The 10,826-nt window shown below is 48.6% G+C and overlaps 1 protein-coding gene and 1 pseudogene across 1 annotated transcript; both read right to left on the bottom strand.

Moving 5' to 3' along the window:
- Nucleotides 1-1,451: 1,451 nt before the first annotated feature.
- Nucleotides 1,452-6,726, bottom strand: LOC120846134 (annotated as a pseudogene).
- A 1,272-nt stretch (nt 6,727-7,998) lies between these two features.
- Nucleotides 7,999-8,346, bottom strand: LOC120850472 (piggyBac transposable element-derived protein 4-like). The gene has a single exon (XM_042292706.1). The coding sequence runs from the start codon at nt 8,344-8,346 to the stop codon at nt 7,999-8,001; it is 348 nt and encodes a 115-aa protein (XP_042148640.1).
- Nucleotides 8,347-10,826: the final 2,480 nt, after the last annotated feature.

Here is a 10,826-nt window from a genome sequence, read left to right as displayed (position 1 = left end):
CGCCGCTCACGTGAAGCTTCACACCCTCGCCACAGGCGCATGTGCACCGAGCTTCACCACTTCGCATCGGTGCGTTAGGAGAAGTGGCTTGCGCGGGGGAATAAGCATGGGTAACCACGGTGGGCTCGGAAATTATGCTCAGCACTGTTACAGGTCAACCTTTTTCGGTCTTGATTGTAGGTAAATTTCTAATTTTAAAGAGCGGTGCCGCGAAGAGAAAACCAAACAAGAAACGCGGACCTATAGACAATTGCAAGCATGGCGCCACAAGTGGTGCCCCATGCGTGCAAGCGCGTGCAACGCGCGGGTGAACGTAGCTTTGGCAAGCTCGTAATCGCACGGGCGTGCCTGCTCGAGCAGAGACATGGCGGCGGCCAGTCGCCCAGTTTGCAATCGTCTATATTTGAGTAAGTGGACAGGGTAGTTCTCGTGCAGCAGTCAATCGAATGGTCTCCGAACTCCGTGGAATTTATTTTCTCTAATCGACGTTTTAGCGAATATGCTAGTTTTTTCAGGAATTTTACATAAATGATATTGACCAGTTACATTACTTATGAGCGTAAAATAGGGGGTTGGAAATATACCTAATCGTAACTGAAGTACCTTGCTATGATTCATTGTTTAATCATTCTTTTTTTTTTCCCCCTAATCTTCGTTGTAAACGGAACCTACTTTGACACCGAGCCCTTTTTCTAAAGAAACAATTGTGTGCCATTTTGTACTTTTTATGATTATTTATAGACCTTATAATTACAAAATGTAATAAGCAATATTCTTCGATGTCAAAGATGAACCGTTAAAGCCTTATCAAAGATTAGCTCATTTAATGATGCAATTATCGTTTAATTTTAAAGGGATGTGCAAACACATGTCGGGATAAAAAAAAATTAAATACTGCACTATAAGCGAATGGAAGAAAACCGAAAGAATGTCTACTTGTTACAGACGTAACGTAATGTCTAGTTGTTACAGACGTAACGTAATGTCTACTTGTTACAGACGTAACATTATAAAAATTAACATACTATGAAACATTCCGTAGTTGCAGCTAATACATTGTGTTTATACAAAAAGTTAAATACTGCACTTTAACCCTTTATGAAGCCCGAAAAATATACTTAAGTCAAGTGTGTTATTAGTGTACTATCTGATTTGTGATGACCTCGAGAAGTGCCTCCTAAAAAATTAATGTGCAACTACATATAGGTTTTATTAAAAAAAAGTGGAACATATGTGTCCCACCGCCTGCCGAACCAACAACAAGAAGTGGGACGCCCGTGTCCCACGGGCATGTTCAAGGCCGACTAGAACGAACAACTAGAAAAAATATTTTTGTTTTTTATCTCAACTCCAAATTGTGAAAAACACTCGGCAAACAGTTCAGCTATAATTGTTCTGGGAATGTTGCATGACAAGAGAGAGAGATAAAATCACTTTAATTAGAGCACAGATTAAGTACCCAAGATATCCTCCGCCTGAAGTACCAGGGCGAGCTGATCTTCCAGTTACGGCGACGCCAACCATGCACTCCAGGAGGGTGGTGGGGGGTTAGGAAGAAATGAGGTGGTGTAGGCGACCGGGCAATGAAGGAGACAATGTTCTTGATTGGCATAGGGAGCTGGGCAGTTGGGACAGGAAGGGTCTGATCGATAGCGGAAGAGGTAAAGGCGAGCAGGTGTGACGAGGGTGTTTGTCTGGATTTTACGGAGAATGTGGGTCTGCGCGACACTAAGCTGTGGATGTGGTCGAGGTAGAAGTTCATGAGATATACGGATCTGTTTGTAATGTAACTTGAGTGTTTTTTTGTACTCTGCTGCCTCGTCATTGGTCGGGGGGCTTAGCCAGGGGATTGCAGGTGCCCGGCTGTGAAATTCGCGGGCGAGCTGATGTACCAGCTCATTACCTGCTATCCCTGCATGACCAGGGACCCATCGAATCGTGACCGAGGATGAGGAGAGAGAGTGTAGGGCCATTTCAAGGTCCTCTCGAAGATCGGCAGGAATTTGCCTCTGTTGCAAGGAGCGTATAGCAGCCATAGAATCAGAGTAGACAGTGTAAGCGGACGTGCGCGGCAATTGGGAGAATGATATGATGGCATGGATAATGGGGACAAGTTCTAACGTGGTGATTGACGGGGGGTCGCTGTATGGACCGCACGTGTGAAAAAATAGGTAAGGAATGTTTAGGTATGTAGATTGCGTACGCAGCCGTGCCGGTGTCCAAGATGGAAGCGTCGGTATAGGCTACCGTCTGTGTCTGAAATGGTGGATTATGATGCAAGGCCTGAGCATCTCTGCGACCGTCGTCCAGGCCCGGAGCCATGCGGCGGGGCAGAAGAGCGAAACGCAGATTAGAGGGCAATGGCGAAGCGGGTAAGTGCAAGTAAAAATCAATTGGTGAGAGTCCAGCTTGTTCTAGGATCCAGCGCCCTTGATGTGACCCCGAGAGGCGGGCTAGCTGTCGGTCACGATGGAGGTGTAGGAGTGAGGAGAGGGGAAGGAATAGGCCGGTCTCGTAGAGTCTTTGCGTTGAGGTATGGATTGGAAGGTTAAGGGAGGCCTTGTACAGAGTGCTTAATGCAGAGCTGAGTTTATTAAGTTGCTGTCGTGTGAGCGTGAAATATGGAACCGAATAAAGAATTTTACTAAGAGCCAATGCATGAACCAATTGACTCGCTTGTTTTTCATTGAGGCCCGCACGTCTTTGCACGACTCTGCGGACAAGATGTGTTACCGAGTCGCACGTGTTTATCGCCGGAGTGATGTTAGCCTGATTTGATCGATCGTGGAGATGGATGCCGAGGACCTTGCATAAGGATACTCGCGGGATGGTCTGATGGTCTAAATAGAGAGAAATGAGATGGTTTACAGAGCGCTGATACTGGGTTTGAGACAGCAGGAGTAATTCCGATTTTTCTGGGGCCGGTTTCAGCCCTGCTTGGGTTAGGAACGCAGTTATGGTGTCTAGACCTTTCTGAAGAGTAGATTCAACTTCCCCTGGTGATCCGTGAGTGCACCAGAGGGTGAGGTCATCAGCATAAAATATGTGGGAAAGGTGGGGTATCTGCTGCAGGCAGCGAGCTAGCTGGGCCATACCCAGATTGAAAAGAGTAGGGGAGAGGACAGCCCCTTGAGGTGTACCTCGTGTGAGTGAGAGTGGTTGGGACAACTCGCCCCCTATACGAAAGCTTGCAATGCGGTCCTTAAGGAAGTTTTGGATGTAGGTATACAAATTTTGTCCGCATTCTGTTTCTCGAACTGAAGCGAGTATGTGATCATGACTTATGTTGTCAAATGCTTTGCGAACGTCTACTGTGACGAGCGCATGCGCCTGACAGGAAGATGGGGAGAGGAATGTGTGCTGGAGTAAAAGGAATAGGTCTTGAGTGGAAACATGGGAACGAAAGCCGATTTGGGTGTGTGGCAGGAATGCAGTGGCTTCAAGATGTTCTTGAAAACGATCGAGGACCATCCGCTCCATCGTCTTGCCCACGCAAGAGGTTAACGAAATGGGACGGAGGTTATTAAGTGAGGGGGGTTTTCCAGGTTTGGGGATCATGATAATAGTAGAAGATTTCCATTCCTTTGGGTATGTACCCTCCGACCAATGTTCATTTATGTAGGTCAGGAGCTGTTTTTTATTCGCTTCTGGAAGGTTACGGAGGAGGCAGTACGTGATGGTATCTTCTCCTGGGGCTGATTTTCGTGAGTTTTTTTGCTAGGGCCAAGTCTAAGTCTGCTAGTGTGAAAGGGCTGTCTAAAGTCGGGTTTTCAGGGCCCGAGTAGGAGGGGTAGTTTGAGGTCAATGCTGGAGGGATGTATAGGTTCTGTAAGGCTTGGATAAGGTCTGTGCTACCTTGTAAAGCTAAGTGTTTGTCTAGCGTGGGAGCGGGAGGTGGCTGAGGCCCTAGAAGTGAACGGAGGAGATGCCATGCGGTCTTTTGGTGGAGGGTACCGTTTATCTGATCACATACTCTGTTCGAGTTCGAGATGTCGAGAGTGCTGCAGTGTGTAGTAATGTCTACATCTAGGTGTTGTAAACGTTCTCGGAGTTGTTGATTGTGGGGTTGCTGGCTAATGCATCTTAAGATACGCTTACGACGTCTCCAGAGGCACACTAGATGCGGGTCTTGCCGTATCGCCGGGGCTGTGGTGTTTTCTATTTTCGTGGCTTGTGTTCGGGCTTGTTTGATGGCGCATATCTAGGTCTCGTAAGAGCCTGATTGCTGCCCGGGTGAAACAAGGATGCTGCGAAATTTATCCCAGTTTGTATTTTTGACTGATATTTTCCGTGAGCGGCTAGAGATGCTGAGTGATATTGAGAGAATGAAGTGGTCACTTAGAAGTCTCTCTTGAGTATGAACCCAGACACTCGAGTTTCTGCCGTGGTATAGTGTGAGATCTGGGGTGGTACAGTGTTGCTGGCGTGTGCCTTGTCGGGTTGGCATGTCGGGAGTATTTAAGACAGTGAACTGGCGCTGTGAAATGTACGATTGCAGAAGTCGCCCTGGGCGAAGTGTGGATAGGTAACCCCAGCTGACATTTGGGGCATTAAAATCACCGCCCAGGAGTACCTCGTAATTAGGTGTCAACTCTGCAGCAAAGTTGAAAAGTGATTTGAATAGGCGGTGCTCTGTGGGGGGATTATATAGGTTGAGGAAGCATATAGGTCTGTGTTTAGGGAAGGGATAGTAAGCACATGCCACTACATTTTGTCTGAGAGATGTAGGGATGATCAGTGGTTCATACTGGATATCCCGCCTTATGAATGTGGAAACTAAAGGGGCCTCGTTTGGATGGCCATGCAAAGCTCGGTATCCTGGTATGTTAACTGCATAGCGTGTCTCCTGGAGTAGTAGAATATGGGGAAGAGAATCTAGGGTAAGGAGCCATTGATGAAGGGAAGTGCGGTTTGTTTTGATGTTCCGGCAGTTCCACTGGATGACTTGCAACTGGGAATTTTCTACCATTATGAGGTCGTGACTGAGGAGGGGGCAGGAGGGTGTGCCCTTTGAAGGGAACAGGGGTGTTCAGTGGATTCAGGAGAAAGGGGTCTTTTAAGAGATTGGGATGTTGCTTCCATGGGTATGGGTGATGCAGAGAGCATACCGACAGCTTTTTCGAGGGATGCTACCGCCTTTGTTAGTTCTTCAATGCGGGATACGAGAGGGTTTACTGTGCCTAATATGTTGGACACTAGTGTTTCGATGTTGGCTATACGTTCTGTGAGTTGGGCGATTTGTTCTTCACATGGGGTTAGTCGTTCTTTTAACATTATGAGTTCATGCTCCATGTGCCGTTGGTAGTTAGGAGAATCATAGACGGGGGGAGTAAGCGAAGTGAGTGCAGGTGAACGCTTGCAGGGAGAGGGAGTAAGTGATGGAGCAGGAGCACCTATCGATGGCGGCGATGGTGCTGGTTCTGTGAGGTTTGCTCGTGTGGTCTTCGGTTCTTGGGAGACTATGTCAGACTTTGGTTGAGATGTTGTTAGGTCGGCAGGGTGCAGAAGTGACCGTTGTTGTGGTAAGTCTTCAGTCTGGGATGACGGTGAACGTGGAGTCGTTGAGAAGCCCGCAGAGGCGTGCCCCCAGGTGGCCGTTGCAGGTAACATTCCCTTACGGGTTTGCTATTCTGTCGGTTTTTGCGCGTTGCGGAGTGATGCTTTCAGTTGCGCTTGTGCCTCTAGATGGTACTTGTTTAAGGATGGTGGTTGATATGAGTTTGAGGAACTCAGCTCCGTCTTGTGTTGAGCCGCCGATTGCTTTTTGTTCGCAGTCTGCCCGGAGTAAGCTGGGGGCTTTTGCATATTACGTGGAAGGGTTTTTCGGAGATGCACACGATGTTCGTATGCCGCCTTCATGCTGGCTTGATCTTTTTGGCGCTGGACCGGGCAAGTCGAGTCGAAGGAAGAGTGTTCACCCCCGCAGTGGTAGCACCGAGGGGAGCAAGCGTGAGAGGCTTGTTGGTGAGGTATTTGCGCGGCGCATGTGGGGCATCTCCAAAATGTTGGGCTCTCTGGGCAATTAAAGGTCCGGTGGCCGTACATACGGCACTTCTCACATCTCAGGGCACGTGGGCGGTGTGGGTGACACCGGTAGGTTGCCCGGCGAAAGAGGATGGTGCGGGGGACGTTGGCTCCTTCGAACGTGATAAGGACTGACTCAGTGTCCCCCATCATGCGTGCGGTGATAATGGTGGTTTGAAAGCTTTCAAGAGAGTGCATGAGGTCATTGGTTGTGAGTCCCGCTTCTACACCGTGGATGACCCCTTTGCAGGAATTTATCGGGGCGGCTAGGTAGGGGCTGATTTCATGGAGCTGATTCCTGGCACGAATGCGTTTAGTTTGGCTGAGGCGACGTGCTGAACTTTCAAAGGCGGTTTTAAGGAGTATGACTCTTTGTTGGAGGCGGACGTCGATATTTACCTCTTCACTAGCGTGAGGTGGCAGGGAGGCTGCGGCCAGGAAGAAAGGGAGGAGATCGTACCGTTTGATATCTTGGAGTTGCAGGCTATGCGGAATTGGCACCACCACCGTATGGAGCTCATTTACCTGGCGCGGCAGGGTGCGTTGGTTCCTGGACTTGCGGGGCGTGATCCACCCCTCGTTCGGGTCTTCTGCCTGGTGAAATTCGTCGGAGTAATGCATCGACTCGGTGTCGAAGGTAGCTTCAGCAGCCGACGTGCCTACACATGTCGAGGCCGTCGGTTCCAGTTCGGTGGCATCCATTGCTGGGCGGGTTTCTGAAGTCAGGCGTCAGGCGCTGACGACGCAAGGCTTAACGGGGCTACCGAAGCCTTGGAACTGTAGATCGCTGGTAATCCGAAAAATTAAGACATACAACCGATGATATGATGTGAAACGGGAGCTGGAAGCCTCAAAACCACGGTCTGCACGAATATTTCAATAGGTGAAACTCGAAAGCCAGGTGTCGGGGCTAAATATTCGGAACACGAAACGAGAGCAAGACGCCAGGCTGTCGTCGTCTTCTTTTTTTTTTTTTTTTGCATGACAAACAACACCTATAGTCTTGGGGGAGCCCCTTGCGCGCTTTCCTATGTAAATGCCTAAGGGCGTTCACTGTTTGGAGTGGAAAGGTGCGAAGCACTCGACGCAGAGTGGTACAGCGCATGATTTGCAGATGCACTGGGTCCTGGATTCTTTGGACCTGGTGGAGCACCATCTACACCTTCGCCTTTTGCTAATTTTTTGTGCATGATGACCACTCCCTTGAAAGCGAAGCACACTGGGCACTACAAACATTGCTTGTCCGCATCGATTGCCTCTTTTCTTGTGCATGAAAGCCGCTACTCTGCGTTTCTCCTGAATGTTTGACGGGAGATGAGCTGGCGTCCCAACGTTAGTCGAAACTGCATGTAGTCGACTTCCTTCATTGACATGTACTAAATAAAGGCGTTAACAGCAGCAGCGTCAAGCAGGTAGTAAAAAAATTCGACACCACCACTTTTTTGACTGGCGGTCTGCTGGGTAAGTGTTCCTTTTCTGATCAAAGCGGTCAACACCGCCATCCACTTGTTATAGTCTGAAAGCACCTTCGGACAGGGCGCACCATGCAACTTTGGCACCACTGGCAAACTTCCGCGTGACTTCTACGACTTCTTGTGGGTCATGGTAGTTGGACATCGCGCGTACATTCTTGTTGTCGCGCCACTGTGTGGCTGTGACACATCCTTTGGACCACCAGAGGTGCTGGCCTTTCTGAAGCTTGCACTCCTTGTTTAGCTCGATTGGTAGGTCCTTGCGTGCCGGTCTGAATGTGCCTGCAGCTAGCACTCTCAGCTCCCAGAGCTTCTCCATCAGCTTTGTAGATGCAAAGTAGTTGTCAAAAAACAACTGACTGTTCTCTTTTATGTGATGTGAAAGGGATAAAACGACGTGTTCGCCCAAGGAGAGATCGGGAAGTCGCTTGGTATCCTTTCTCTCGTATATCTGGAACTCTAGGAGGTAGCCAGTCTCGGAGTCAGCCCAACACCAAACTTTTTAGCCTCGTTTGATCGGTTTCATTGGCATGTACTGTTTTAGTGAAGACCGTCCTTTGAACGGTATCATACTCTCGTCGATGGACTGATGCGTTGACGGCGCATATTCTCTCAGGAACCTTTCGCTCAAGGCAGTGACGAGGGGCCTCACTTTTGTTGCCAGCTTATCAAAGCCGTCTTCTCCGCGCTTCTTCTCAAGTTCGTTGTTATTGAGATGAAGGCTGTTCATAATCGCCTGAAATCCTTTGAAAGTCATGACGTTTGAGATTTCGGAAACGTTGAAGAACTTGTATGTGCTCCAGTACAGGTACAAGTGATGCACTGGGTGCACACTCATCAGGAAAAGCATGCCCAAATACGCTTTGAGCTCATCTGTAGTGAGGTTTTTCCACCCCGCTCGGCATTTCTGATGCGCATAACGATTCGTCTCTAGCACGATTGTGTCAAGAACTTCTTCATCAAAATACAATCCAAATGCCTCAGCGACACCTGATGCCTCGGTAAGCTTTTCGGTGTACCGAGGATCTCGATCTGGTGGGTCCTTCACAATCTCGGTAGGTAAGTCTGCACACTACAAAGAGCCGGTTGCATCCACTTCATCTTCCTCGTGTTGTGCTTCGGCAAAGCTGTCGACCTCCAATGTGCGTCGTCGACGTTTTTTGGGCTTCTTCCTTTCATAAGATTTTCTTTTCTTCGATGTAGCACCTGTAGACGGCCCTGCTGCATCTTCGTCCCTTTGTCCTGTCAGAAATGACACCTTGTCTGTCTACAACTATTCAGTTTTTTGTAGTAAGACAATCAAGCCGTCAGTCACCTCCAGCGCAATTATGCTGTTTCAAGAGCCACGGGTCCCTATCATTTCGTCGAAGCTCGTTTCGTGGAATTACGTTTCGTGGAATTACGTTTCGTGGAATTACGTTTCGTGGACAACTTTTCGTGGACACACGTTTCGTCGACAGTGTGACGTTTCGTCGACAGCACCACCGTAAAACGTTTCGTAGACAAACTTTTTTTTTTCGGTTCGAATGCCGGAAACGTAAAGGGACCATGAAATGATTTTAAAATCGAGTTTCATCCACCGCACGTCGTAAAAGGTGTGAAAAGAAACACAAAAACACAAAAATAGGGAGCCAAAAAAAATTATTTGCTATAGAACTTTTAAAAGAAAACTGGACTCTTTTGCGCCTTCCTTCCTTCGCCTGTTCACTACGATGCATCCGCGGAAATGGAGCACGTCAGCCAAATCCAGGTCGCGTATTGGGTAAGAGCCTACCTCACCAGCACCGCGATCGTAAACAATAAATAGCCGGCGAATGTTTCCTAAAAGTTTTGTTAAATAATATTCAGATCCACATTTTGTAGCATAATTAGAGATGTGTGGCGAAAACTGCCAAATTTGATAATGCTGAGAGCCAAGCGCCATCTATCGTGTGGTAAACGAAGCAACTACTGCGCGTGCGCAGTAGGGCAGGGCCGGCAGGGCCGACAGTTACTTGGGTGGCGGCGACCGACGAACATTTATTCTCTTTGTTTTCCTTCCTCTCAAAACTCTGACTGACTGAACGTTTATTTTTCTACGTGTTCTTCCCGCGCGTGCCGACTTCAAGCAGCAAGAAAACAGTACTTAAAACAGACCACGACGAACAAGAACGCTGGATCCACCGACTCCGACGAAGCGAGCTGCTCAGAATATAGGCCTAGCAGGCATTCCGACTCGGCGCTGCGTTGCTTCGTCGCAAGACCGTCTGCCTACGACCGGCTGGCGTGCTAAATGGAATATGCCCGCGCGACCCTTGTGGACCCTTCCCGTATTATAGTTTGATCACTGACCTCAATTCTAGATTAAGAGGTGAGGTCAATCTTTTCCCCTTGTTTTCCGAGGCAGTGTTGACGAACACTCGTCGAAAAGGGACTCTCGTCGATTCTATCTTCTTGTTTTGTGTGATACAGAGCTGAAATAAACGCCGTGTGGATTACCTTCGTAACACGGTATGTACACTTGGTTATTGGTATGCCATTTTTATTCTGACAGACTGCACGTCACTGTCGAGCTATAACAGTTCGTGGGAGGTATACGTACAACCCCGGTCCAACCTTTCTTTGCCGAGTGTCGCGTCAGTATCGAGTTGCAATCGTAAAAGAACGGTCCCGAAGCGCTTACAAAGAGCGCGAATACAGCACTTCCATCAAGCGCGCGCGTCCGCGCCGAGTGTAAACAGGTATTTACGTGGCTCTTGCTGACACTCGTAGTTCAAACGTATCTTTTTTAACGTCGGCTCGCTCCTGCATCTCCGAGGCCGCGAAAAACGCCATCTACGTCGCTTTGCAAGCGACTGACACGGGCCGGCCCTTCTGCCAACAATGGCAGGGTGGTTGACTTCTGGAGTCTTCACCGGAAGATTCGCTGCACTTCCCAACAGGCATACCGGCGTATGGGACTAGTCCCATGCTGTCGTTGTAGCGCAACATATCTCATTGAATTTCGCTCAGCTGCGATGCGGCGATGAGAGGATGAGAGGCACCGATTCAGGAAATACGTCGGTGACATCAGCGCAGTAAAACCTACCGGCGCACCCCAACTCGTTGCCGCTAACACTCTTATTCTCCTACTGCCGAGAGAACTTCCGGTTCCGGAAACGGCCTACGTCACGGCTTGTTTTGCGGTCAGTTAAAGAGAATGAAAAAGTCGATATTTCAATAATTTTTTGTGTAGAAGTTAATAAACCGAGACGAAAACGGATGCCTGTTCGGCATTCAGTGAACATTGACGGTTTAATGTAAAAGTTATCTGGAAAAAGTAAAAAGGTCATTTCGTGGTCCCTTTAAGGT

Source organism: Ixodes scapularis, unplaced genomic scaffold (genome assembly GCF_016920785.2).
Source record: "Ixodes scapularis isolate PalLabHiFi unplaced genomic scaffold, ASM1692078v2 PGA_scaffold3__209_contigs__length_174095766, whole genome shotgun sequence".
NCBI lineage: Eukaryota > Metazoa > Arthropoda > Arachnida > Ixodida > Ixodidae > Ixodes > Ixodes scapularis.
The sequence above is the reverse complement of the archived record's forward strand: the minus strand, read 5'-3'. Positions and strand labels throughout refer to the sequence as shown.

Excerpts from the sequence above, each read along its gene's own strand:
- LOC120850472 (XM_042292706.1), bottom strand. The coding sequence starts at position 8,346 with ATGCTTTTCCTGATGAGTGTGCACCCAGTGCATCACTTGTACCTGTAC.